The 27,608-nt window shown below is 48.4% G+C and overlaps 2 protein-coding genes across 3 annotated transcripts in view; both read right to left on the minus strand.

Annotated features, from left to right (window-relative positions):
- The window catches only part of SLC6A12 (solute carrier family 6 member 12), a 20,335-nt gene extending 10,067 nt beyond the window's left edge, over positions 1–10,268 (minus strand). Inside the window, exons 1-4 of the mRNA XM_015598438.2 lie at positions 10,055–10,268; positions 4,624–4,758; positions 1,582–1,722; positions 666–753 (exon numbers count right to left, since the gene is read on the minus strand). Coding sequence (XP_015453924.1) covers positions 666–753; positions 1,582–1,722; positions 4,624–4,758; positions 10,055–10,268 — 578 coding nt within the window. The remainder of the gene's footprint in view (positions 1–665; positions 754–1,581; positions 1,723–4,623; positions 4,759–10,054) is intronic.
- Positions 10,269–20,129: 9,861 nt separating this feature from the next.
- Positions 20,130–27,608, minus strand: part of SLC6A13 (solute carrier family 6 member 13) — a 36,594-nt gene continuing 29,115 nt past the window's right edge. For both annotated transcript variants that reach the window (XM_006923870.1, XM_006923871.1), the window contains 8 exons: positions 26,673–26,776; positions 25,634–25,758; positions 23,801–23,913; positions 23,348–23,485; positions 22,482–22,584; positions 21,697–21,797; positions 20,555–20,725; positions 20,130–20,252 (listed from right to left, as the gene is read on the minus strand). In XM_006923870.1, the coding sequence (XP_006923932.1) occupies positions 20,130–20,252; positions 20,555–20,725; positions 21,697–21,797; positions 22,482–22,584; positions 23,348–23,485; positions 23,801–23,913; positions 25,634–25,758; positions 26,673–26,776 (978 nt within the window). The remainder of the gene's footprint in view (positions 20,253–20,554; positions 20,726–21,696; positions 21,798–22,481; positions 22,585–23,347; positions 23,486–23,800; positions 23,914–25,633; positions 25,759–26,672; positions 26,777–27,608) is intronic.

Consider the following 27,608-nt stretch of genomic DNA (forward strand, 5'->3'; position numbering starts at 1 on the left):
TAATCTCTCCCTTTACTCATTCATATATATATGCAGATCGATGAGCAAGTATATGGGTATCAAGTGGAGGGGCTGAGTGTATGATAGTATCTAAAGATGTGTACAGGGGTGATGGAAATGTGTGTGTGAGAATGTAGGTGGACATGTGTGGGCGCAGGTGGGTATGAGCGTGTAAGTGGTTATGTGGGAGGGTGAATGTATAAGTGTAGAGTTTGCCAATTTCTGTGGTGTAAATACTCCCACCTTGGCCAATGTGACATGACTACACATGGAGTTGGGAAGAGATGTGCACAATCAGCTCTCCTAAGCCAACCAGGCTGTTACCAGCACACCAACAGATATGTGTGAGTAGATGTGTAAGTCTGGGTGGGTGCATGGGATGTGGGGGGTGTGAGGGTGTAATGAGGCATGTGCGAGAATGCCAGTTGACATGGATAAATGTGTAAGTCTAGCTAAACATAGGTGGATTTGGGGGATGTAGGTGGACAACTGTGGGCAGATGTGTGAGCATGCCCTCATCTCTCAGTGATGTGCGAGGGTGGGAATAAGTGCTGGGAAACATGCACCGAGAGCCTTAAATTTGCACTCCAAATTCCAGATCTCAGACATCCAAATTTCCTCGACTTAAGGACTCCTGGCACATGGCAACCAGGCCCAGCACCTACTCCCAGAATTCCATGACAGGTGAGGTGAAGTTCTCAGAAGGCATCACTTTGTTAGCTCCAGAGTGGTTCAGAAAGTCCATGCAATGCTCTGTCGGGGACAAGGTGAGGAGTGCATCGGTTAAGAACGAGATGGGGAGAGATGCTCTCATACCCAAGACCCCCTGACCCTCTGGCCTTGCGTCCTGGTAGTCCCCATCATTCTCAGTCCCAAGAGCTTCCTTTGGAGCAGCCACCTCCAGAGTGTCAGGAATTGGCTGCTCAGATGGTTCATGGAACCAGCCCCCCATCTTGTGTGCCTGACACTGCTCTGACATAATCCAGACTTCAGAGGCACTCTGCCCCCATGTAAGTGGCTCCTTCAGATAGCACTCTGTCACAACTCAACAGTCAAAGGGACTGAATTCTTGTGCCTGTCCCCCTCCCATGGAATGCTGCTCACATGGGCTCTTTCTCATCCTTCAACCCTCAGCTAGCCCTCCTCCCTCCTATCGTTATGTAGTTACTGCACTGTTTCTTTCACACATTGTAATTTGTAATTATTTTGTTAATTTGTCTGTTTCTGCCACTAGACTGCATGCTTAGTGATGGCTGGGGCCATGTTGCCTGTGTTCACCTTTGGCTCTCTAGCAGCTGCACGGTGCTTAGCACACAGTAAATGCACAGTAAATGTTTGTTAAGTGAATGGACAAGTGAGTGATGCTAACCTCTTGCAGCTGTATAACACATTTACGGTCCCATTGGATTTTCGGGTTTAATGGCTGGTCTGAGGTCCCATAGAAGGGTCAGCCAGCAAACCTGGCACCAAAGGCTACATAGCTTAGCTTTGAGGCAAGTTCTGCCATGTGCTCCCATCACCAGACACTACGAGCCCAGCCCCTAGGGAGAGCCCACATCCCGGGGCTAAAGCGATGGATACCTGTGTTCCAGGTATTGGTACAGGTCGTCCAGGGTAGCTCAGAGGTAAAGGAGCTGAACAGATAGAAGAGGGCCCAGGCGAGGATGATGATGTAGTAGACGTTCAAATAGGCCTCAATGACCACAGATGCCATACCAATGCCTTCCGGTGCGGGGGAGGGGCAGGAAGCAATAAGAGAATTCAAGAGATCGATGTTAGCCCCAAAAAAGTCACCTAAAAGCTGCCAGTTGTGATTAGAATGATACTGGGTGCCACACGAGAAGACAACCAGGGTTAGTTCATTGGCATGAAAAGCCATTTATGCATCCTCCCATTTTTATAATATATATTTGAATGTATATCTTTTTTTTTTTTTTTTTAATGAGAAAAACTCTGGAAGTATCATCATCTAAAAGTTAACAAGTGGTTCTTTAGGTGATAGGATTTGAGTTCTCTTTTTAAAGTTTTTTTCTTTTGTCTATCTGCATTTTCTAGTTTTGCTATTATAATCATGCATTACTTGCAAAATGAAAAGGAAGAACAAAGAAATAAGCAGGAAAATTTTGGTAAGAATCAGTCTCAAAATAAGAGCAAAACCCAGAAGAAAGCAGCAAGGAAGAGAGCGGCAGCGGCTGCCAAATACTGTAGAGCTTGGTGCTCATCCTCCACACCATCTCCTCTGGAGAGGGAGGCAAGTGAACAGAGGGTAAACGCCCTCTGTTCTAACACCCAGCAGCAGTGGAAGGTTAGGGTGCAGCCTATGTCCTGGGCGGACACATCTTGGGGTGAGAGGGAGCAAGGGCAGGAGCAGTCACTCACCCACTCTGCCTGTATCGTACAACTGTGGGATCTTTGCTGCAGTAAGGTTAAAAGTAGCACGTTGCCAGGTCAGCTCTTAGTCTCAAGGTGTGAAAGCCAGGCGGGGCTCCGCCTGGGGGAGGACCCGCTTGTTTGTCCTATGTCCAGGGAAATGGAGGCTTAAGAACTAATGAATTAAGGTTAGAGGATGACAGACAGCCCAAAGGCTGGTCATACAAACAATGCTGACTGTCAGCAACGCCCCTACCCCTGTGCCAGGAGAGTCTGCCCAGATTATCTGTTCCTACTGGTCTGGCAAACTCCGCAGGAGGCAGGAGGGGTTCCTTGGTGGAGTGTCTGTGAAGCATCCAGGCCACTGTGGAGCTGGAGGGTGGGCGGGCAGTGCGGAGGGGTTGGACAGTGTCCTGGGGCAGCATCAGCTTGGGCCTCTGGAGGGGAGGTAACCAAGGTTGCCAAAGGCAGGGGGATCCCCCGGGGGGCTAGTGGCCTCTGACGGGGTATCTAGAGTGCACAGATGCTCACACAACAACCAAGGGGCCACAACGCGGTGGGAACAGGCTGTGCTCCTGCTGCCCACCAGACCCAGCAGTCCCATCAACCTGGGGACCGCTAGGAAGCCTGACTGCCAGGCGGGGAAGGGGCACAGCCTTGTTTGGGGGCGAGGATGAGGTCAGGGAGAAAGCTTGCTCCTACTTGTAAGTTGAGGAAGGAGGGAGGGTGTGGGTAAGCAGAGAGATGTGTTTTCTCAGTGTCTCTCCAGTGTGCACAGGTTTGCTGGGAGGGTGGATGTGGGGCAGAAGCAGGTAGGCAGGTAGGGAGCTGGTAGTAAGCAGCCTGGAGGATCCCACCAACATAAGTGCACCCCCACTGAGTGAGCCTGTCCCTGAAACTCTAGGCCTTGGAGTCTCCTCAATTGGGAAAATAAGGAAGGAGCAGCAGTGCCTTCCCCTAAGCCCCTGAGCATCTAATGCTGTTTGCTTGCCTTGCCCCTGGCTCTCTCCTCAGAGTTAGTACCTGTGTGCCAGAGAGGCCAGCCCTGCCGGTGCCACCCATGAGCTTGCTTGGCCCTGGGGATAGAGCCCAGTTGGGTAGGAATTAGGCTACCACTGAGGTCCAGAGCAGAACACCAGAAACTGTATGCTCTGGCTGAGGGCGCAGCACTCCCAAAGCACCCAGAACTCTGGAGTAGAAACGTCGATGAGCCAAGCTCTATCCTGCTCCAATCCCTCACTGCTGCCCCTACAGGGGCCCCATGGAGGCCCCAAGAGGAATCAGTACCAGGCTAGCCTTGCCTCCCCAACCCCTTGGCACACACCCCCCCAAATCAGTAGTCAGGTTTCCAGCCTGCACAAGAGCCAGAGTCCCCCACCATGCCCACCTCTGTCTAGCCTACTAAGCTGGACGGCAACCCCACGTAGCCTAGTCCCTGGGGCTCCCTTAGGGACTGACGTGAGGGGAAGAGTCCTCTCTCCATTTCAAACTAAAAGGAACCTCTCAGGGACAAAGAGACTCCTTGGGTTTCTTTTCTACAGCCCCCCAGGGGGCTGGCCCAATCATCTTTAGAGGGGGCTGGGGAAAGATACTCCAGGCTGTTCACATTAGTGTCAACAGATGCCTAGAGAGAGGACAGGAGCTGTCCCTAACATAATCTCCAACATAAGAAAGAACATGACCTTTCAGCTCAGGTAGACCTGGGTTCAAATCCTTAGCAAAGAACCCCATTTTTCTCATCTACAAAATGAGCTGACTAAAGTTATTATTAGAGGATTAGATGAAGAAATGCAACAGAAAGTGCTGATATGAGCTCTGACATATGGTAGGGCTCAACAGATGTTACGTATCATCATCATCATCATCATCATCATCATTATATAATAATAATACGTTATTATTATATACTTTGGAGGTACATCTGGGACCACACATGTACACAAAAACATGTTTTCCATGAAGCTAGTGAAAATGAAGCTTCAGGTTTCCCCACATACAAGGGGGAAAAGGCTCTGCACCTGATTTTTCATTGTAACTTTGTATCGTCTTTCTTGAGGAGCGCCTTCCTCCTCAGGATTTATAAGCTTCCTGCCCCACAAAGCCTTATTATACTTCCTGTGTGCCCCACAGCAATTAGCACAGGATGAGAGTGGATAAATGAAAGAAGTGGCTAGAGAATAGGAAGGCAGGGTTGATGGAGAGATGGAGGCAGGTTGGTGGCCTGCAAAGAGGAGGGTGAAGGAGAACACTTACCCTGGAGGAGGGGGCAGATCTTCCTCCAAGCTGTGACGCTCCCTTGGCTGGTGTACTGGCCCAGTGCCACCTCCAGGAAGAACACCGGGATGCCACAGGTGAGGAAGAAGATAAAGTAAGGGATGAAGAAGGCTCCTGCAGAGAGGGAGGCAGAGCCTGAGACTTTCGTCCCTAGGCCCCTCCCAGAAACCTGTGCTCCAGCACCCAGAGTCCTTAATCTCCCGCCTTATCCCTCCCAGGGTCCCAAGTCGGCTTCCTCTTATCTGTGAGCAGAGACAGGCAAAAATTTTCCAGTCTGAACCCCGCTAAGGACAGGAAAGATCTTTGAAGGGAAATGAAATAAAATTTCGGTAGAAATCCTAATGCGTGCACTATTTATTTTCTAAGTGTGCTTCACAAATCTAGTCGATTTATTATTTTTGGAACAAAAACGTGTGTTCAGTATAATTTGATATGCTTATTAAATTATCAAGTTTGTTACATTTTAGAAAAAAGCAAACAAACAAAAACACCTTGAAAAAATTATTTTCCCTCTAATAATTTTCAAAGGATTTTTTCTCTCTACCAGGCTCTGATTTGAATGGGGCACTCAGCAAAGGCCATTCTTCTGCTCAGGCAGACTCTCGGAAACTGGTGATCAGCCAGGTGATCAGGCATTGACCTGCACCCCCAATAGGTGGTGAGCAGCCAGGTGATCAGGCATTGACCTGCAGCCCCAGTAGGTGGCCAGGCCTAAAAGATATCCAGCAGATTACATGTGAATGGATTTGAAGGTTAACTTAAGCCCATAGGACCCACTTCAGTCACTAAGACATCTATCTCACCTCAGAAGTGTGCCTGTGGGTGAATGGATTATTGTTTATTGCACAATAATAACACTTAGCACTTTTTTGGTGTTTACTGTGTATCAGGCACTCTTCTAAATGTTTCACCATCATCAAAATCCTCACACAACAACCTCTCCTGGGCTAGGTACTATTGTTATGTCTATTCTATGGACGAGAGGCCATTTTAAAGATTCAAAAACTGAGACACAGATGAGGAATCTGAGGCACAAACTCTCGTGGTCTGATCTTGAGTCTGTGCTCTTAACTACCACATTATAATGCCTCCCAAGTAATCCATATCACTCTGTAGAAAAAAACCAGAAATTACAAAAAGAAAGAAAGGATAAAAGCATTACATATCCTTCCAATTTCTTATAAACACACATTTACATTTCTTTTTTTAAAAAATGAAAAACTACTATATATTACTTGATAATAATTTTAAAATGTATATTAAGAACCTCTTTTCATATCAATAAATACGTATCTATGCCATCATTTTAATGGCTGTGTAGTATTCCACTTTGTGCATCTATCGTGGTTTCTTTTGTCAATATCTCCTTTGACCTTTATTATTGTTTCATGAGAAACCCTGCTGTGATAAAGACCATTAATCCGCATCCTTGTGTGCTTGTCTAATTTGCTCCTTGCTATAAATTTCCAAGAGAGGAATTGATGGGTCAGAGAGTGTACACATTTTTTTGTGGTAAAATATGTATAAAATAAATCTTACCATCTTTAAGTGTACACTTCAGTGGCATTAAGAACATTCACATCGTTGTGCAACGAGCACTGCCATCCATCTTCATAACCTTCTCATCTATCCCAAACTGAAACTCTGTACCCATCAAACACTCTCCATTCCCCTGTTTCCCCAGCCCCTGGCAACCATCGTTCTACTTTTTTTTAATCTGAATTTCCCTATTCTAAGCAACTCATATAAAATGAATCATGCAGTACTTAACCTTTTGTGATTGGCTTATTTCACTTAGCGCAATGTCTTCAAGATTCACTCATGTGGGAGCATGTGTCAGAATGTCCTTCCTTTTTAAGACTGAATAACGTTCCCGTGTATGTATAGACCACATTTTGTTTATCCACTCATCCATGGATCGACACTTGAGTTCTTTCCACGTTTTGGGTATGAACATTTTTTTAAGGTCTTTGACATGCATTTCCAAATTGCCCTCCAAAACTCTTGTGCCAATCTGCACTCCCAATAGCAATATGTGAGAGTAAAGGAGAAGGGTTCATGGGTTTTCTGGACCTTAGGGAGCCTTGACAAGCCAGTAACTCTCTCCCAAGTTCTGAAGTCCCTTTTAACACCATATTTGCCTTTACATCCTGAATAACACTAGAATATCAATAAACACAAGGCCATTCAACACCACAGACTCTGTTTTGCATGGCTTAGATGGTTGCAGGGGCCCAGCTGAGGGTGGTGCTCAGGAGAAGGGACGTGGATGGGGGACTTCCTGGAGGGCACTTTACAGGAAGTCTGAGCGGGCATATGACCCAGAGGCTCCTGCGTGGTGGTCCTTCTCCTCTAGTAGAGGAGATGGCTTCAGTTCTCCCCTTGGAATGTAGCCTTTTGTCCCACAGAGGATGGGCTGACCTCAGGAGGCCTGCAGCTGGGCCTGCCTCGGGCTGAATCTACCCTGAAAAGGCAGCACTAGTCCTGGGCCTTTGGGGACGGTGGAAGGAGGTTGATCTGGATGGACTATAGGGGCCTCCGTCATCCTTGGCTTTTCCCCTGGATTTCCAACACACAATCACCGCAAATGCCCTCCCCTCCAGTGAGCTCCTGAGAACCCTTGCTTTGGGGGGTGATCCTGGCCCACAGTTCTCTTGGCACCTGCCCAGGCTATGGGCACAAGTGGCCTGTGATGCCCCACGGGGATCTGTGCACACAGGGTGACTGGAGGCCTGTATAAAATCTCCCTCCTTCTGCACCAAGGTATGCCTCATTATCTCTGCTAAGCCCTCTCTCCTGAACCACTGACAATTGGGAAACTCAAAATTTTATAAAACTCTCTTTTGGAATGAAGCATTTCCTGAGGATGATCTAGTTTGGTGACTCCCTGCTTTTTCATAACCAAAGACATTATTAGACCCATAACTTTATTTTTTCATCCCCTTTGAAAGATTTTTCTCTATAGAATTATGTATTAACTAAGAATTAATTACTGGTAATTAACTAATTATTAATTAATAACCAATTGACAACCAATTATTAACAATTAATGAATTAATTAATATGATAGTAAAAACTATTTAATTGCCGACCAGGGCTATGGTCAGCTTGAGATAAACCATATTACCACAATGAGTTAGTACAATTCTAGCCCGAAGAAAAAAAACTGACATTTGGGTCAATCTGTGAAGTAGTGTTCCCACATTAAGTTGTTTGAAATAAGGAAACTAATTCCTGGACCTTTGTTACTACCTTCCTAGACCCCGAAAGACCAGTGGCCCCAGATTTAGACCCCTGACCTCTCTTAGCCCCTCATGTTAAAGGTGAAGGAAGCATGATAGAGGGATGGCAGCCTGTTTTCTCCAAGTAGTTAGTTTGGGGCAGAGCTAAAGTGAGAACACAAGTGACAGAGATGAACGCAGATCCTGCACGGTAAATGGAATCTGGTACCGCCATTTCACAGAAGACCCGGGCTCAGCCTCGTGTCACTATACACTGTCGTAGGTGCTCGTCTCTCTACCATGCTCCACGGCCAGTACAGAGGCCACAGCCACAGCTGCAGCCACCAGGCAGGACAGAGGCAAGACACACACTGGAACCCAAAGCCCTGTCTCCTGGGCCGTCATCCTTCCTCCTTTTCAGATGGCAGGGCAAGATGCATGCAGCGATGTGAGAGTCAGTGAACATATCTTCCAGGGCCTACTGGTACCCCAACCAGTTCTGTGGTGTTGGGTAAGTCGCTGAACTCTGTGACCCTCTGTGTCCTCCTCTATGAAATAAGAGAGCCCAGCCTCAATCATCCTTAGCTCTAACTCTAACATCTTATGTGTCTATGACACTGTGGCCTGGGACAAAGAAAGAGGTCACCACCTCTCTACTCTTTCTTCTTGCCTCCCCTCCCCTCTGGCCCAGCGTTAGTTTTCCACTCCCAGTCTTGGCTTCACAGCCCTGACCTGCCCAGGAAATCCCATTTCTATTCCTTTGGAGTCATGTTCAAGCAGTTTGTAATAATAACTATAAGTTTCAGAACACAGAACAAACTAGATGCTCAGTAAATATTTGTCAAATTTGGTAGATGCTCAGTAAATATTTGTCAAATTAAATATAGGTAGTGCTTAGAAAGATTTTCTAAACAATGGTTTGTATAAATGGGAATGTTTCTTTTTACCTTCTGGAATGTTTCCAATATTCACTACAAGCATATACTATTTCCACAAGAAGAATACAGGTATTTTCCATAAGGCAAAATGAATCTGGCCACTCACAAATAAATTCCTAGAAACAAATTATTTCATTTATATGAAACATCCCAAAGAGGTGAGTCCATATCCACAGAAAGGAGATTAGTGATTGGCAAGGGCTGGTGGGGAGATGAAATGGGGAATGACCAACAAGTACAGGGCTTCTTTTTGGGGTGATGAACATGTTCTAAAATCATTGTTGGTGGTGGCTGTACAATTTTGTGAATATACTAAAAACCAATTAATTGTAACTTAAAAATATTATTCTAGCCACTTCCTGGCATGTCCCTGCTCATTTTTTACTACTAGTGCTGAAAAACGATGTTCTTTAATTTTAAAAAAAATCATAGATAGACAAGATAAAATCATTTCTCTAATCGAAATTCTTCCCGTCTCCTTCAAAGCCCTGCTACCTCTCTGATCTCATCTCCGTTATTCTCCCCACCTGTCATTCCCCTCCTCGCTGTTCCTCAAACGTCCCAGTTGCACATTCACTCCCAGATCTTTGCACTTGCTGTTCCCTCTGTTTGGAATGTTCTTCACCAGTTATCCATCCATAAGAGTTGCTCCGTTACCTCCTTCAAGTATTTACCCAAATGCCGCTTCCTGAACAAAATCCTTTCTGGTACCTTATTTCACATTTCAAATCCCTCGCCCCCCACCTTGTGACCAGCATTCCCTAGCCCTCCTCCTGGCTGTGCTGCTCACCGTTCCACTCATCACCATCTGACATATCCCATGTTTTACTTATTTGTCTGTAATCTGCCACCCTTCACTAGACTATAACACATGGAATATGTTCTGTTTTGTATCTAGGACAGTGTCTGGCACATGCTAGACCCACAATGATATTGGTTATATGAATGAATGAATCCTGTCAACAAGTGACATTTCTACAGAGTAATAAAGGAGCTTATTTAAAAATCAGATTCCTAGGTTCTGCCATTGCCTCATTTAATCGTCACTGTAGCCCTGCGAGGTAACATCACCATTTCACACAGGGGGACACTAGTGCCAGTGATGGAGCTGGAACGCAAAGTCGAGTCCTCCAATTCCATTCTAGCCTCCTTCCACTTTGCCACATTGCCCAGGTAGGAGGCGCCCACATAGGCACTGCCTGGCTGTCAGGCTCAACTCTCCCCACCACGCCTACCTCAGAATGAACTCACCACCTCCATTTTTGTAGCAGAGATAAGGAAACCTCCAGACATTGCCCAGCCCAATGATCTCCCCGGCCACTGACAGCACAAACTCCATCTTGTTGGTCCATTGGCCCCGATCCTTCACCTGGTCCTTGCCTTCCTGGTCCAACTTCTCTCCCTCCTCAGGGAACCAGGAGACCACAGGAGGCCCATCTTCATGGACTGCCACTTTTCTGTCCATAGCCATGTAATGGACTGGGAGGCCACTGAGCTGAGAGTAGACCAGGTTGTTGAGAGAGGCGCAGCCTGGTGAAAAGAAAAGAAATGAGCTGTCCAACCTCAACACATGCCCCACCATCCCTGCTTTTCCTATCCTAATCTTTCTATCCTAATCTGCTTTTTCATTACTGTTGGAATATTGTTTTAATATTGTTGGACTATTGCTTCTCTTCTGAAACGCTCAGTGACATTTATACCTAAAGTTACATTTTGCTCTTCTGACTCTGAGAACAAAACTAGGGACCAAATCATTTTGCACATGGGGAAATTTTGGCCTTGACAGATAAAGTGATTTGCCTAAAACCATTTGGGAGTGGATTGGGATTAAAAAGGTCCCTGGGGCCTTTTACTCCAAGTTACTTTTGATCTTCATAGCCAGCCACCATCCCTGCTGTCCTGTCTGTCCCAGTTCCTCAGTACCCAGTGAGTGGCATCAGCTTAGCCTCCAGCCCGCAGGCCAGAAGGGATCAAAGGCTGCCAGAGGTCAAAGGACAGATGTGGCTCAGGTGACCACATGGTCTTCCCCTGACCAGTCGTGTGCTCATCCCTGTACCAGGGTGATTGGTCAACTCAGAGTAAACATGGGAGCCAGCTAGCCCTAGGTATCTGATTGGGAGGGAAGGGGAAGGTGGGGCCTCCAAACAAGGCCAGGTGAGGATTAGGATTGGTGCCAGGGCTAAGTGAACGCTGGCTCAAGGAAACACTGGTTCTTTTTCTCTCTGTTGTACCTCTGTCCTGAGAACAAGAAGGTATCCTGGTGGTAGAAGGAGTCATAAGAGCAATTCTCACTTGGGTAGTAATCATTTTCAAATCAAAGCGGCTCCTCAAGGGAGACCCGGAAGTAGTTGCATATCATGGCAGGTCACAGCCCTTCCCAACTCCCTGCCCTCCTAAAAAGCACAAAGCTCCCTGGACTTCCAGAAAAATGATGTGGGCCACTCTCAGTGTAACTCTGCCCTCTTGTTGTCCATTTGTCAACTGCCAGGAGACAAATGACTGCAAGGTAGTGTTCTATCCAAAATCCTTATTTGCCTTCCCCTCCCTCCCCCCTAACCCCCACGATCTCCCTGAGGCTACCTCTGCCTCTGTTTCCAGTGAGCTGCCAGGAGGGAGTGTCCAGGCTGCAGAGGGAAGCACCCACCCACAACTCCTCGCCTCAGAAGGGCGTTGGGGCATCAAAGTTACCCAGAGCCACCAAGTGCTCCATGCTCTTCCAAGGCTCTAGAGAAACATAAGGGATTCTTTTTATTAAAAGAAGAGTCTGTGTTTATTTGTTGGTCCTTTTAACCCAGGCAACGGCCCAACCCCAAGTTGGTTAGAAAGGTGTGGCAGGAGCCATTTGAGGTTATGGAAATTTTTGAAGGTGACTTGGAGGGTGCAGGTTATCCCAGGAATGAGAAAGCATGTCAGGGTGAAATTCCAGTATTGGCACACACTCAGGGGCTTCCACTGCAAGCTCAGCCCAGGAAGGAAGGTGAGGAGAGAGGTACCCAGTGGAAATCAGAGGCTGAGGGTGGAGGAAGGAAAAGGAGACAACTCCAGGTTCAGAATAAGCAGCAGACCCCGGGGGACCTTGAGAACCAGAGCCCAGGTTGAAAGAACAGGGCAGGTTGGCCCCAGGGGAAAAGTTGGTGATACCTGAACAAACTGTGGATGCTGCTACAAAGTTGGGGCTGGGATACCTTGAGGAACAGCCTCTGAATCATTAAACAAATGAATGAATTGATGAATGGATGAATAAATGAATGAACTAAAAAAAATTGATGAAAAAAGCACCAAACAGGAAACCCAAGTTCTAGTAATAATAAGCAGTTAACATTCAAGTAAGTGCTGTCCTAAAAACATATACATCTTTATATACATTATTAAATTTTATCTTTAGAAAAATCTTTGAGATAGGTATTACTATTAACTCCATTTTATAAAGGAGGAAATGAAGCTCAGAGAAATTAAGAGCAAGACCTAATACTTAGCAGGTGCTCAGTAAAACAATTTTTTAATAGTTTGAATAAACTTACCAATACAATAAGTGGTGGAGCCGAACCTCTAACTTGCTGCGTGACCTTGGGCAAATCACACTTTCTGTCTGAGCTTTAAGCCTCCCTGGAAGAGAGAAGGATCCCTGCTCAATAGGGGTGTTAGGAGGGCAGGGGATAAAAATAAGATCCATAAAAGACAAGGAGAGATTATTGCCTTTGCTTGCCAAGCCATAGGTTAGCTCAGCTCAGGGGGAATCCGAACACGAGAGTCGCCAAGGGGATGGTCAGGAGACAAGCCTTACTGTTCCCAGACCAGATGCAGCTATTTCAGGACAAAGCTGTCCTCAACAGTTGGAGGAGGCCAGACCTGGTGGAGAAAAGGAGTAAATGAAGGGAAGACCAGAGGTGAGTGTGGGATTGGGAAGCAAATCTCAGAACTCAATTTGGGCACAGGGTTTGGGTTGCATTGCAGATAGGGGAAGAGAGAGAAGAGAACATGAACTGATGAACTCACACAGAGGTGGCATGTTTTTTTTTTTTTGCCTTTTTTTTTTTTAAAGTTGTTGGGAGGATCATAACTGATGGATAAGGATGAAAAACAGAAATAGCAGAACGAAAGCAAGAGAATGTGAAAAGGAAAGCTGGCCCAGAGCCATGGAGAATGAAAGAGAAACAGGCTTAACTTGCAGCACGTGGAATTCAAGTTATATTCAGGGAAGAAATGTCCAGGAGGATGTTAGACATAAAAATAAGCCGTACAGAGTTCTCCTTTTGAGATTACTTTTAAAACCCTAAGGACAGCACACCCTGCCCTCCTGCTGCCCTCACCCTGCCCCCACTATGCCCTTCCACCCCAGCCCGTTTGCTGGCAATTGTTAAACTGTCATCCACTCAAGATGACTTCTAGAGATCTCCCCCTTCCTAAGAGTTCACCCCAGCTCTGTCACTTCTCTAGCCCCTAGCATCACCTTCCCAGGCTGCCCATCTGTTCTGCTAAGCTGGCACAGGGTTCGGGGGCATGGAATGGAGCTCACTATACCTCAGTGTCCTCCAGAAGCAAAGACACCAGCACCCACGCTGGGCTGAGTGCTGCCCGTTAAGGAAATATTCAAGAGGCTAGCAAGTCCACAATCAACTGTTTGCAGGAGCTGGGCATGTGGGTGGAAGCCTGGCCAGGGTCTAGCTGAGGAGCAAGTATAAAAGTGCTGCTCCCCACATGCTGCTGGGAGGCCAGCTCAGCCCCATCACACTCTCCAGTCCAGCACAGGAGTGGCCCAGCCCCTGGACACAGGGCAGAGAACACTCCAGCCCCCGCTTTGGCCCACACCCACATACCAGTTCTCATTTCCATACACATACTGGTACCATTCCCGTCATGTCCCTTTGCACACACATACCTGTGTGCACTGCACCAAAACCTGGCTCCTGTCTAGTCCTTCACATCCTGGGGGCTGCTTGGCTTGGCTAGTGGCCCCCTGTGCCTTCTATCAGCACCCTCATTACCCCCTAAAGGCACCAGCATGCCTATGCCTCCACGACCCCCGAGCCAGGGAGCTTCCTCCTTCTGCTCTTTTGATGCAAGGAGGGCAGGAGCTCCTTCACCTACGATAGCTAATCGCAGACCACCGGCCTTCAGGGATGGTCGTGGTTTCTCCTCTCTGCTCTTTCTGTCACCTTGCTGGGCACTGTCTGCTTCCCCTCCCTCTCAGTCAGGTGATCACCCCCTCTTTCACCCACTCCCCGTGGCCGTCTCCCCATCTATGGACTTTCCTGCTACCCAGGCTTGTCCCCGAGCAACTGGGATGCTGTAGGTGGTGAGGGGGAGCTGGGGTGACACCCCTTGTTCTAAGATTCCCGAACATCAGACTTTGCTCCGGTCCCAGTGCATTGCACCACAGACGCACACAATTAATCCTACAGTCTCGCCTCCCAGTTCTTCTCATCCTCGAGTGCCTCTGAGGACTCTCTCAGAGACTGCAAAGATAGATCCAGCCCTCCACCTCCTGCTCACCTCAGCTCCTGATCCGGCTCCTGTAGTCAGCTCAGCTCCATGCCTCAGGTCCCAGGAGAGCCCCAGGGAAGCCACTAAGAGAATTAATTGCCCACAGACGGACCTGAAAGGGAAACTGTCCTCCACCTTCACTCTTTCTCTTGTCCTCGCAGCTCAGAATCCTATCTGAGCAGTTGGCCTGGGGCTCCCAGACAGAAAGCGACTGGTGTGTGTGTGAGTGTGCGTGTGTGAGTATGTGTGCATGCCAGTGTATTGGGAGGTGAAGGAGCAGAGAAATACCACATGCAACAGGAGGGATTGAGGTCAAAGTTTGTGAATCAGGATTACGACATCCAAATTCAGGAAGTCAAGTCCTTTGTCCCCAGTCCCCCACCCCCACTCACTCCCACTGTGGCCCCTCCTGCCCTCTCAGTGGGCGCTGTCCCAAGAGGACCCCTCCAAGCCGAGCTCAGAGACTCACATTCCACCTTCTCTCTCCTCCTTTTGTTCCTTGCCTCTTCCCCATTTCCCCTTCTCACCTTATCCCCTCCTGGTGCCGGTACCAGCTCCTTCCAAGGGACGAGCCGAGGGGGATGCACAGGCAGAGAGGACAGCCCTTTCTTAACCAGAGCAGTGGAATGAAGCCACCAACTCCCAGGCTGAGAAGTGAGAACCTCAAAAGGGGTGTTGGCCTCAGTGACAGAGCATGGGAGGAGGGTGAATCACATGCTGGAGTTTTCCACCAAGTACCTGCCCCTCTGTGGTTTCAAGGCGGACTCTGGACCTTCACCAGCACTACTCTTTTCCTTGGGATTTTCCTAGAGAAAGCGCCCAGAGCCCAGTCTAGAAAGGACACAGGTTTGTAGTCAGACGGACCTGAGTTTGAACCCCTCCTCTTGTCATTTACCAGTTATGTCAGCTAGGCAAGGGTTGAGCCTCAGTTTATCGCTCCATAAAAGAGAGATAATAATACCCACTTCACAGAGTTGCTATGAGGGCTGAAGACAATGAGGTAAATTTCTTAGGATAACAGGTGTCTAAGGGGAGTCGTTGGTGTTTGCTATGGGTCCTCTAGAAGCAGGGGCTGGGCTGATGAGGTGCCTGGTTCCAGGCAGCATAACAATGCCCTGGTGACCTCTCAGCACTAGGGCACACAGCTTGATTGCCTGGCAGCTATCAGTGGTGAATCGTGTTGACTAGATGTGTGTGTCTTGTGTTATGTGCCCAATGAGCTTATCCAGGACAGGATCCTCATCACTATTCCTGAACATGGCTTCACGAGACCATTCATTCAGAACAGCCACTGTCTTTTTCAAGGCAATGAAGATGCTTCTTCAGCCCTAGGTGGTGTGGAGGAGGGGAAGTTGTGGGGAGAAAGGGAAATTTCCCTTTGCATGAGTTTCCCCTTTGTATTTCAGAACTTCCTGGCAGGGCTGGGTGTGAAGTGAGAATGTCTGTCTGTAGTTTTCCATCAAGCACCCCCCACTTCTCATTGTCTCTCAGGCCCCTCTCAGCACCTCCTGTGGGGTTCTCCATCAAGGAAAAGCCAGAACCAGTCTGTTTCCAGACCTGTGCCTCTGAGAAAGCAGAAAGTGAGAAGGGGGTCAGCTCAGGCAGAGCAGGGCACGACCCCAGCCAGAACTCACACTCCAGTCAACCCCATGCTCACCTGGGATGGTGTAACCTGTACTGCTGCATCTGCCCTGTCCCGCACATTGGGCCACCCTGTGTCAACCATGGAGATTATTGCAGAGGGGACATCAAAGTTCATAAGAGTACCTAGATGCAGCTATTCCAGAACAGAATACGCAACCTCTCCATGAAGGGGATTTAGAAGAAAGAGAGTCAGATTAGGCAGAGAGTGAATTTCGTAGGTCATTCATTCATTCGAAAATTTTTATTTCATGTTTACAATGTGTCACCCTTTCTGCAATAACCTGGGAATACCCACAGTCCAGCTGTCTTGCCACCTCTTTTTCATCTCGTTTGACCTTGCCTCCCTTTAACTTTCAGCCCTCCCAAACTCAAGCCCACCCCAACCCCACTGCTTCCAACTCCCATTGGGCATTAGACCAATTAATAAACTCCCAGAAGCCAGAGACCCACATCTGTGCAAAAGGTAGAAATACCTAAATTACCTGGACAGTCTACATAAGACAGGGCTGTTTCCATGCTGGTAAGGTCCAGAGACAAGATAAAATATGGTTAATGAATCAGTTATTTTGCTGCAGTGAGAACCGTGAATCCCATAGAATCTTCTCATCTCTAACCCCATGCCTGCTTTTAGAGTACCTGGCATAGAACCTATTTCCTGAGCATCTAGCTCGGGCTAGGTGCTTTGCATGTTACCCCATTTAATCCTCACAAGAACCTTGAAATGCAAGAATTATTAGCCCCGTTTTACAGATGAGAATATCGGGGCAAACAGAAGTGGTGTGTCCTAAGGCCATACACTGGTAGATGAGGAAGCTAGAATTTGAATCTGGGCCTATTGACTCCAAATATCTATGCTTGTTCCAATGCAGCATTCTGTGCCCAGACCATGACTCTAAAGAACAGGAGTCACATTTCAAAATTCTCTGTTTCTGCCACTAGCATTTAATATAGTGCTGGCTCAGAGTAGGCACTTGATGTTTGTCAGATGCATGGATGGATGCAACTTGAGAGGAAAAAGCGATCCCAGTCTTCTCTTTTCTGGGAGGACATTGCTCTCCCAGGACCAGGCGGTAAGTAGATTGGGGCTTGGAGGACTTAGTCCTGATTTTCTTGGGCAATGTTGCTGGTGCCAACAGGACAATCAGCCCAGAAGAGGCAGGGGTATTTCAGGGCTAATTCTCCCTCGCCTTCTAGCAAAAGTGCCTAGCTCAATAAATGCATAGCCTTCTTTCTGGGGCCCAGTGTGACCTGATGCCAAGGACTAGGAAGCCAGAGGACAGCAAGATTGTCTCTGAACTCCCTGGCTTCTCTGTTTTATTGACAGCCTAATGTGGTAGGGCTGGAACCACTGGAAATCAGATGGATTTGCTTGATGTGCCCCCAGGGCAGCTCTTCCTATACCCTCCACTGGTCTTCAACAATACAATGCTGTATTATTACTCCCACTTTATAGAGGAGAAAAAAAGATCAGAGAAATTAACTTGCCCAAGGTCACGGCGCTAGAAAGTGAGAGGATAGGACCCACACAGGACAACCACTAGCCTTTGCGAAGGAGTGTACTCCGCTGACGGTGGTGTGTCTGAGCTTGTGCACATTTTTCTAAAGATAATGAAGTGTGTCATGTGTCTGTGTCCACATGAATGGATCTGATACATGTGCCAGGCGCACAATATGAAATTTGAGGCCCCAGGGAAGCCTAGCGAGCTTGGTGCCTGATCGGCTACTTCCCTGTGTCCAAGGGCCCAGTTTGTAAGTCTGTTTCCCCGGCTTCTGCTTTCTCCCTTTAGCTCTCTCTCGCCCTAAGGCTCTCTGCCTTTCTTTTCTAACAGGTGTGGCCTCTAGACAAGAGAGGGCTCCCCTTCCTTTGTCTTCTTCCTCTGAGAACTGCAGGCAGAGAGAGCAGATGGGGCTGAGCATGCCCCACCCCCACCCACTTCTCCTGTAGCTAAAACCAAGTCTGGACATACCTGCTCCCTTTCGCCACAGTGACCCAGGCTTTTCTCTCATAGCTCTGCCTGTCATCCCCCGGGCTGTTAGATTCCCTTCGCCACCTACCCCCAAGTGGTTTAATGACCTCAGGGCTCCTAAACCCATTACCTCGTTTGAGCCCTACAGCAAACCTGTGGGTGGCCAGGGTGCAGTTATTATCTCCATCTGAAAAAAACAAAGACCTGAATTCCAAGTAACTTGCACAAAGATGCACAGCAAGTTAGAGGCATGTCAGTACTAGAACCCATATCTCCTGATTCTTAGGCCAATGAATTCTTTTCACATTATAGTCTACTATTAATAAATCTCCTAAATAGGACTCAAATCAACATGACTGAACTGCCTACATCCCTTCCTAGGTCTAGCAGATTCTTACAACTTGGATCAGATGAATGGAGAGTGAGTCAGATAATACACCCTCAGAATGGCCTTCCCAGACCACCTAACCTAAAGCATCGGGTTTCTTTTATAATGCAGTTATTCTTTCTTATAGCACTTTGCTCTTTCCTTTCATAGCATTTGTCAAAATTTGTTGCTGAAGAAACTGTGTCTATTTTCGCTCTTCATGTGTCATGAGCATAGCACAGCACTACATAGTAGGTGTTCTGGGAATATTGTCAGATGGATGGAGATGCCAGGTGTGTGGTATCTCGAGTTTCAGCACGTTTCTCTAGCAGATTTATTGCTCCTACTTTAGGACTGTGATTGAGCTGGCATACGTGGGGCATGCCCACCTAGTCATTGTCCAGGAAGGAGCAGCCAAGTCCAACAGACAGCAGGGTTGCTTTCACTAATTCTTATAAGCTCTCCTAAGAACAACAAAAAATCAAAACCTAAAGACTGGCAATGATTCCAGCACATTTTCCCACTATCTAACTTGTAAAAGAAAAAAGAAAAAAAGAACTGAGGAAACCACCCAGGGAACGCCCTGCACCCTTCATCTGAAGCTCTAGGAACCACCAGATGCTCCCCTGGAACAGCACCGGAAGAAGACCATCAGGACAGAGGTGGGGACACAGGCAGCTACCAAAGCCTCCACACGTTCAGGGAGAAAAGCAGTTGTGTGAGTTCAGCCACTTAAACACACACACACACACAAGCACGCACGCATGCACGCATGCACACACACACAAATACATGAGCCCCAGATCCACACACCGCTCAGAGGTAAGGCTGCTGAAACATCCCTGTAGGGTCCTCCATGGCCATGCCCACTGACCTCAAAGTAGGACAGACCCAGCCTGGGCCCTCCTTGCAGCCAACCCTAAGAGTTCACGCAACTCGGGCTCTGATAGCCAAATCCATGGTCTGGGCAGTGCTACGCCGTCACGGCCACGTCTGGCAGTGCTGCATCCAGCATCTATCCTCTTCCCAGCACCAGTGAGGAGGTCCTGAGGAAGTGGGGTTCCTCTGCTGGCTGAGCCAGGATAGTGCCCTGCTCGCCCAGTGCTGTTGATGCCTGCCACCTCTGGGCTGCAGTCACTGCTGTCCCTCTCTTAAGCCCCTTGCACCAGGCCCTGGGCAGGCACACACAGACACAAGTTGGGCAGGTGGGGTCAGGCAAGGACACAGCAAGGGAAATATGGGCAGAAGAAGCCCAATCCTCTCTTTCCTCTTCTTTTCTCTAGCTCAGGTCCCCTCCTTCATTCTTCTCTCCATTGCCTTTCCTATTCCACAGAGCAAAGGAGGAGTGAAGGGACTCTAAGAGAAGTATGGACAGAGGTGAGACAGATCCCCCTGGTCCAAGAGTCCGATGATAGCGGCTTTCAGCTGGGCCCCATCACCTTTCTCCCCGTAGCAATCCCCTCTACTCCATAAGAACTCAATGAGGGGAGAAAAGGAGGGGGAGGAGGTGGACCTTAAGCCACAACTTTAAAGTGAAGAGGGAGTCAAGGCAGCAAGACAGAGGGGCAGGAACAAGGCAGAACTGCCAGCAGTCAGTGGGAAGAACTTGGATTTAATGGAATGAAGGTAAGAGGGCCCAGAAGCCAAACGGACCTCTCAGCCCAGCCGCCAGCCCTCTTGATACTGGCATTTCACACCTGTTTAGCCACCCCCGGGGCAGGGAAGTTGGGGTGGGAAGCACCCAGCTCAAAAGGTGGATCCCCTTTGTCTTATCTACCCCCGAGGGACAGAGGGACTGGTCTGCCCTCCTCTTCTGCAGCTGTCCCCAAGGCCAGGCCTACAGGCAGTGTCCAAGGGTCTGCCCCTAGCAATGAGACTCGAGTTCTGTTAGTCTGAGAAGCGATGTCCTGGGTGTGGCAGAGGCAGAGGGTCCTGCTCGGTTCCGTTGAGCCAGGTCCTCAGCTGGGCACACGAGCTGGCGAATTCTCTGCAAAGAGAGTTGAGGTGGCCGCCATGAGGTAGAGTGGGGAACAAGTCGGCCAGCTTCCTGCATCACCAATGTCTGTCTGCCTCCCCATACGGAAATGCGCCCTCTAGGTGCCAGGCCCACAATCACAGCTGGCTCCAGTCTCCATATGAGACTTGTAAGCACTCGCCCTGTCCCCTCCCTGATCCCCACACCAGGCTCACCAACCCTGTGCACTAGCTTCTACCCTGGCAGGCAGCCATCTACCACCATCCCCCAGGATTCCTCCACCTCTGACCACTCCCTCCCCGCTAACTCCCTACCTCTCTGAAGGAACCCTTGAGGGCGCTGAGCTTGTAGCAGCTCCAGGCGGGAATGCAGACCATGGAGGACAGAGCCAGGAGCCAGCCCAGGGCATCCCCCCACCAGGGGTACGTGTACTTCTTGTTGTAAGTCAGTGGGGTGTACTTGATCAAGGAAAAGAGGAAGGTGGCCTGAGGGCAAGAACAGAAGAGAGGGGTCTGGGGAGCAGGGGCGCTGTGCCCTCAGCGCCACGTGGAGGAACTGGCAGAAATCATGCTCCAAGCCTGGATTTTCTTCCAGGCTCTTGTGGATCAATCAGCCTCCAACCAACCTCCAGCCACATTCTGCTCAAAATCCACACACCCCCCAATAGGTATTTTCAGGGTACCTACCCTGTCCCTCCAGAGCCCCTGTGCCCATGGGCACCTCTCCACATGGTTGGCCTCCGGATTAGGACAAGGTTGTGTGCCTGCTGGTGCTTTCAGTTGTTTATGTTTCCTGCACCAGCAGGTGGCGCTGCGAGTACCTCAAGGGCAGGGGTCAGGCTTTATTTACATCCTGCAAACAGTGGGTGCTCAGGGGAACTGCGGACACAAATGGATAAGCCAGAGGAAGCAGCACAGAATGGTTCACGGCTCAGATTCTGGAGCCAAGTCACCGGGGCTTGAATCCTAGCTCTCTGTCACTTTCTAGCTTGGGTAAATTTCTTAACCTCTTTGGCTTCAGTTTCATCTGTAAAATAAATATAATGGTAATTCTTATTTTGTGGGGTTCTTGTGAGGATTAAATGGGTTAAAATGTGTAAAGCACAAGGTAAGTGTTTTTGTATCTGTTGCTATCACCGTTGCTGGGGTTTATCAGTATTATTATGAGCAGCCCAATGCACTTGGGTTTCAGTCCTGCCTGCGATGTTAGACTCACACTGTGGTGTTAGTCAAACTGTCTGATAGTGCTGGACCTCAATTTATCCTTCTGTGAAATGGAAAGGAAGACTCTATCTTGATGTCATTTTCTAGAATACAACAGGAGGATGAATGAAAATCTAAAGTGATTTCCAGTCCCCACGGAGAAGTCCCTTCTAGGGCTCACAGCTCACCTATCCTCCTGCCACCACCATCTCTCCATCCCTTCATCTGGCTTCCCTCCCTGAAGGTTATCTTACTGTGCACACAGCCGGTGTGAGGAAGAGCCAACAATATTTGATAAGAGGCCATGGTCTGTACCCAATCATATCTTCGATGTTGTCATAGAAGCGCCCAGCTCCTACCATGAAGAGAAGGAAGGAAGGGAGAGAAAGGACATTCTTTAGTGTCCAGAGCATCAGGATGGACCCACACAGACCAGGAAGGGCAAGGACTAATAAACAGACATCATGGTTGTCTTTACAGATCACTGCTGGGAGAGAACTCTTCCCTGGTACTTGGAGGCATAAATGGTAGTGGCAGCAAAGGCAAGAACCTTCCAACTATCAAGACTGTTACAGGCCAAAAAGGTTTGGGTAAGACAGGTTATGGGTCCACCTGAGGACATAATGTGTACTTTTCTGGCAAAGCTCAGGATAGGAGCTGTCATTGGTATTATCAAGCTGACAAACTCCATCTCCTTTCCTCTCCTTTGAGCCATCACACAGAATATTACCCATCCCCAGGGCTCCCTTTCTCTCTTTTAAGTTTATCCCTGGAACTTGGTGCAGCTACCCAGGAAATTATGGAATCTTGCTGGAGAGGCAGTTTTTCCTAATCCAAGACTTCCCAACCATAACCAGGAGGGTAGGCAAGGCAACCTCTGGGGGGTCTTTCCAATGGTAGAAATTTAGGATTACTGAGATTTTTGAGGTTGGGTAGGGGGGAAATCTCAAGAAAAGGTGGGAGCGAGCATTGGATGTCTCTCTTCTGTCTAAGGGCCCTGGGGTGGACGTGAGCACTGGGGTTAGGGACAGTCACTCACCATAGACCCAAGCTACACAGAGGGACTCAAAGATGGCCACGAACAGGAGGCACATGCCACTGGCTGCATAGTAGTCAAAGAGCTGAAACACGTACATACCACCCTGACCAGGAGGAGACAAAAAACAGCACTTTATCCAGAAGAAACAGACAGATTTTTTCCCCCATGCCCCCCAGCCTCACATCCTTAGGGCACAGAACAGAGTTGGTGAGGATCACAAAAGACAGATATTAAAAGAGAATGTAATTTGTAAGCTGTAAGGCACTAGACAGATAAGAGGCAATAATTACTTTTACTTTTTATTATTGTTTTCGGCTGGATGATAGATGAACTAAATAGCTATTGTTAGATTGTCTCTGAGAACATTTAGAGATTGACTCAGAAATCTAAGACATAATGTGTACTTTTCTGGCAAAGCTCAGGATAGGAGCTGTCATTGGTATTATCAAGCTGACAAACTCCAGCTCCTTTCCTCTCCTTTGAGTCATCACACAGAATATTACCCATCCCCAGGGCTCCCTTTCTCTCTTTTAAGTTTATCCCTGGAACTTGGTGCAGCTACCCAGGAAATTATGGAATCTTGCTGGAGAGGCAGTTTTTCCTAATCCAAGACTTCCCAACCATCGTTTCCATATTTTTTAGTTTACTGTGGAGCCAAAATACCCCTCGCCTGTCCCTAGCAGCAGGCAGTCAATGCCCAAAACCAGAGGAAGGACCTGTCTACTTTGTGCTTCTTGTTGTTGGGAAAAGAGTGAGTCCCAGTGCCCAGAAACCACACCAGCCTGCTCCATCTGACAGGTGGCAGCTGTCCACATTTGCTCCTCTTTTGCACTCGATCCCCACCCTGAAGCCTTGCAGACCCTCACCTCCGTGAGCATGACCAGTCCGACAAGGAAGGAGGTGACAGACACTCCAAGGATGAGGACCTCCCTCCGGTTCTTCTTACGAAACACACGAGGGTACATGTCCACCAGCGCCGTCACCAGGCTCTCTACGCACACAAACTGGATGAGAGGGCAAAAGAATTGGAGTGAAAGAGAGCTCCCAAAATAAACTCCATCAACTAGCTCTGGCATATGGCTCCCAGGGTCAGCCATGCCAGCCACCCTTGTCTCAAGTCCCCACAGCTGTCTTTACATGGTTAGGTCTGGACCCACCCTTCGAAGCTCTTCCTGGTCCCTAGAAGGGCATCCACATCTGACATTCGCCCAGTCCTCAACTGTTTTAAGGTCCCTCAGGGCATCAAGTCCACTGCTCCCCCTCCCCCAGCTCACCCACACCCATCATCTCTTAGCCTCTGAGTGGCCACCTCTTGATACCTGGCTATCTAGTCCCAGGAGAACGACCATGAAGAAGAAGCAGCAGGCCCAGAGAGGAGAGAAGGGCAGCATCACCACAGCCCGGGGGTAGGCGATGAAAGCCAGGCCAGGGCCTATGGCAAGAAGCAGAGGAACACCGCTCAGTGCATGGGCCAGCTCCGGGCCACATGTGATCCCAGTGTGCTGCCGTGGAATAACAAGAGCCAGAGGAAATTTCACCCCACAGTTACTATCACCACCACTGTCCTCACCCAAACCTCTACCTGGTCGCCAAACTTCCAAGCCACCACCGCTGTATTCTCATTTGCAGAAACAGAGCGTAGAGGTTGTGGGTATAAAGGGCTTTGGAAAACAGAAAGGGGTATATCACACACATTTCTGTAAGTTCTACTCCAAATCCTTTGCTCTCATTCTCCAGATCTTTTGCCCCAAATCAGAGATTTCAAGCTTAAAAAGAGCTCAGGGAAGAGGCAGGCCCTGTACATATGTGAAGCTGACCCAGTGTAAAATGAGGGAGTGGCTGGTCCTGATGAGACCTGGAGTCATCATGTCCGCAACAACTAAGGTAAACACTGTGTGGTTTCTATAGAGAAAATGGTTCCAAAGAAAATGCCACCAAGTCTAGACTGGGCCTACGGCCACCGGTTTGCCACCTCTGCACCCAGAGCCTTTCCCATCACCCTATAAGTGAACTGGCATTAATTTCAGAATATGACTGACATACAACCTCCCAAATAAATTAATGTTCCTCTCAGCTGGCTCAAATAGCAGGAACAGAGTCACATGCCAGTGGCTGGGTTCATCCATAGGAAGCTTCCTTTGAAACAAAGGGTGTGACACTGTGACCTTTAACCTTGGACAGTCCTTTACCTCTTGAAGTGCACTCCCTGCACTGGTGAGATGGGGGTGATACCAGCACTCACCTCACAGCTTTCCATTGCATGGTACAGGCAGAATGCTTCACACAGTGCCTGGCATATAGTAAGTGCTTAATAAAAGTAAAATATTATCATTGTTAATAAGAGTCAGTAATGTTAGTTGTCTAGTGCTTGGAACTCTGTGCAACAGGGGTGTGTTTGTGAATGCTATGATAAAAATTGTCTTGTTATGGAGTGCAAGTGGGTGGTCCCCAAGAATAGGGGAAGAGCAAAAGAAACAGCTTACCCGGATAGAGGACCAGTTCTCAATTTTATTTAAAAGAAGCAAAAACGAGATTGCATGGTAGAAAAGCACTCACTTAAAAAAGGAAGAAACGCTATCTGCCAATATAAACTCTGAGACAGTTTAAAGTGAATAAGTCAAAATGCAAGACAGTGTATATAGTATGTTATCAACTGGTTTTTTAAAAGAGGAGGGAAAGAAATAGAAATAGTAGTACGTACCTAAGTATGAATGAATATGTGTACATATATGGGTGTGTGTTTTTTTCTCATGTACACCTAAAGTATTTCTAGAGGGATAAACATGAACCTGATAACATTGGTGACCTCCAGTGTAAAGAACTGGAGTGGGAAGAAAAGTGATCACTGTATCCATTTACCCTTTGAAGCTGGATTGGAGGGATAAACATGAACCTGATAACACTGGTGACCTCCAGTGTAAAGAACTGGAGGCTGGCTGGAGTGGGAAGAAAAATGATCACTGTATCCATTTACCCTTTGAAGCTGGATTTACTGTTTTTAAGCCTTCCCCCAGGTCTTCCTAGGATGCATCCACTGAAAGGTGACCAGAGCTCACCTTCGGTGAAGGTGACAATAGAAACGCCTCTGGAACCCGGTTGGTGAAGGTTTAAAACTCACAGAATCCATGGCCTTGGGCCTCCCCAACACTCACCTGACTCGGCCACCTCAGAGATGGGCACCCCCTGCTCTTGGGACATGAAGCCCAGGATGGAGAAGATGGCAAACCCGGCCACAAAGCTGGTGCCACTGTTGAGGAAGCAGAGGGCCATGCAGTCCCTGTGGGGAGTGGGGGAGGTGGAAACAGGTGGGTCAAAAGAGCTGCAGGGCCTCCAGTCAGAGCCAACGGGAACCCCAGGGGAGCCCTGCCCTTCAGGGCAGACAGGCCAGAGGGGCTGCCTCGCAGAATTAAGATGAACTTTTAAGGGACAGTTGTGCTTCCCCTACTCCATTAGCTTAGACTTGGAATAAATCAAGGTGGTCCTAAAAGAATGAGGCTCTGAGAAAGTAAAATATCAATCTAAAAATTACAAACTGCCACACGGTCTCCCTTCCCTGCCGTATTGTCACCACACCTTTGGGAGACCACCACTCTGACACAATTCAGTGTGGCATGCCAATGTTGAGGATGTAGGCCTGGAAAATACCAAGCGACAAATAATTCTTAGTCACCTACATTTTGATTCTAAAATGCATGATATGATATTTTTAGCTAATATTAAAGTTGGCTTACATTCTTTAATATGAACCAGGTAGGCCAAGGGAACCACGGGGAGGAGACATGAGATGGGGGAGAAGTGAAGGAAAGCATGGAAGGATCCATGTTTGCTGGGGCAAATGTACAAAGCAGGCAAGACTGAGGCTCCACTGCATGACATGGCTACTCACTCACTTCTCGGGCTTGCCTCCTGAGCCCACTGATCTCTAAATTAGCCAGGACCCAGGCCGGGCTCCTGCTTGCTTTCCCAGCCAACCCAAACTCTCCCACCCTTTTGGAAGCAGTCCCTTTGCCCATGCTGCAGTTGGCTCCTTTCAGTAACTGGCAGCCCTGGAGTATTGGAAAGTGGGGTGAAGGATAGGGGTGGGCAAATCCATGAGCTGGTGCACTCTCTAAATCACCCCTGATCCTGCGTAGCTGGAGGGACAGTAGAGAGATGTGGGTTTGTGGCTCAGGCCCCACTCCCCCAAGTCACCTGTAGCAGTTGTTGTGGTACTTGTTGTAGCTGCCCAGGGCCGTCAGGCACCCTAGACAGATAGCGAAGGAGAAGAAGATCTGGGTGCCCGCATCCATCCACACCTACACAGGGAAAAGGCAAGAAAGCTGCGCCCCAGGCAAGCCAGGGCATCTGGGCTCCATGAGAGCGCACAGGAGAACCAGACACTGTGAACCCTGCTCTCAGACTGTGTGGGCCCCCCTACAACCCTGCCAGCCCAATGGGCTTGACTTCCTGGGCCCCCAGATGGGGTTTCTTGGATACTACTAGGGTGGCCTAGGCATTCAAAGAAGAAGACCAAAGGATCCATGCTGGAGGAAGACGGGAAGGTGGGAGGGTGCTCTAGAAGTAAGCTAGGCGGGCACCAGATTTTTATCCTGGAAACAAAGCGTTGGTTCTGCCTCCACCTTCTCCTGCCCTGGGCTCTCCTGGTGATGTGACCAGTTTGGAAGGAATCCAGAAACAGGATCTCTAGGCTAATGGGTCCTTACTATCAGTGCCATCACGGGCATGTAACTTTGCTCGTCGTGCCTCAAAACCCTCTGAAAAACAGGAAGAGTAATCCTCTGCAAGAGGATGAACAGAAATGCATCTGTAAAGGGCTTTGTACTCCTCAGGGCGGGGGCGGAGAGTTCAGCTAAACAGAGGGTATGGTTGTTACCGTTATTATCTCAGCTGCTGACCAAGCCTGTGTATGTTATGATTTAGATTTAACAGCTAGAATAACATCCCAAAGGGAAGGAACATCAAGGCAAACAAGACTAAGCAACCCTGCAGATAGGCAGGAGGTGGGGTCCTGGGGTTACAGACCTTCCCAAGCACCTCCTGCCTTCGGAGGATATGAGCTCTACAAGTGAGCACCAAGCTATGGATGGAGACATCGCCAAGCAGGGACCCCAACATCTCTGTGTTCCC

The sequence above is a fragment of the Pteropus alecto genome, unplaced genomic scaffold (assembly GCF_000325575.1).
Source record: "Pteropus alecto unplaced genomic scaffold, ASM32557v1 scaffold76, whole genome shotgun sequence".
Taxonomy (NCBI): domain Eukaryota; kingdom Metazoa; phylum Chordata; class Mammalia; order Chiroptera; family Pteropodidae; genus Pteropus; species Pteropus alecto.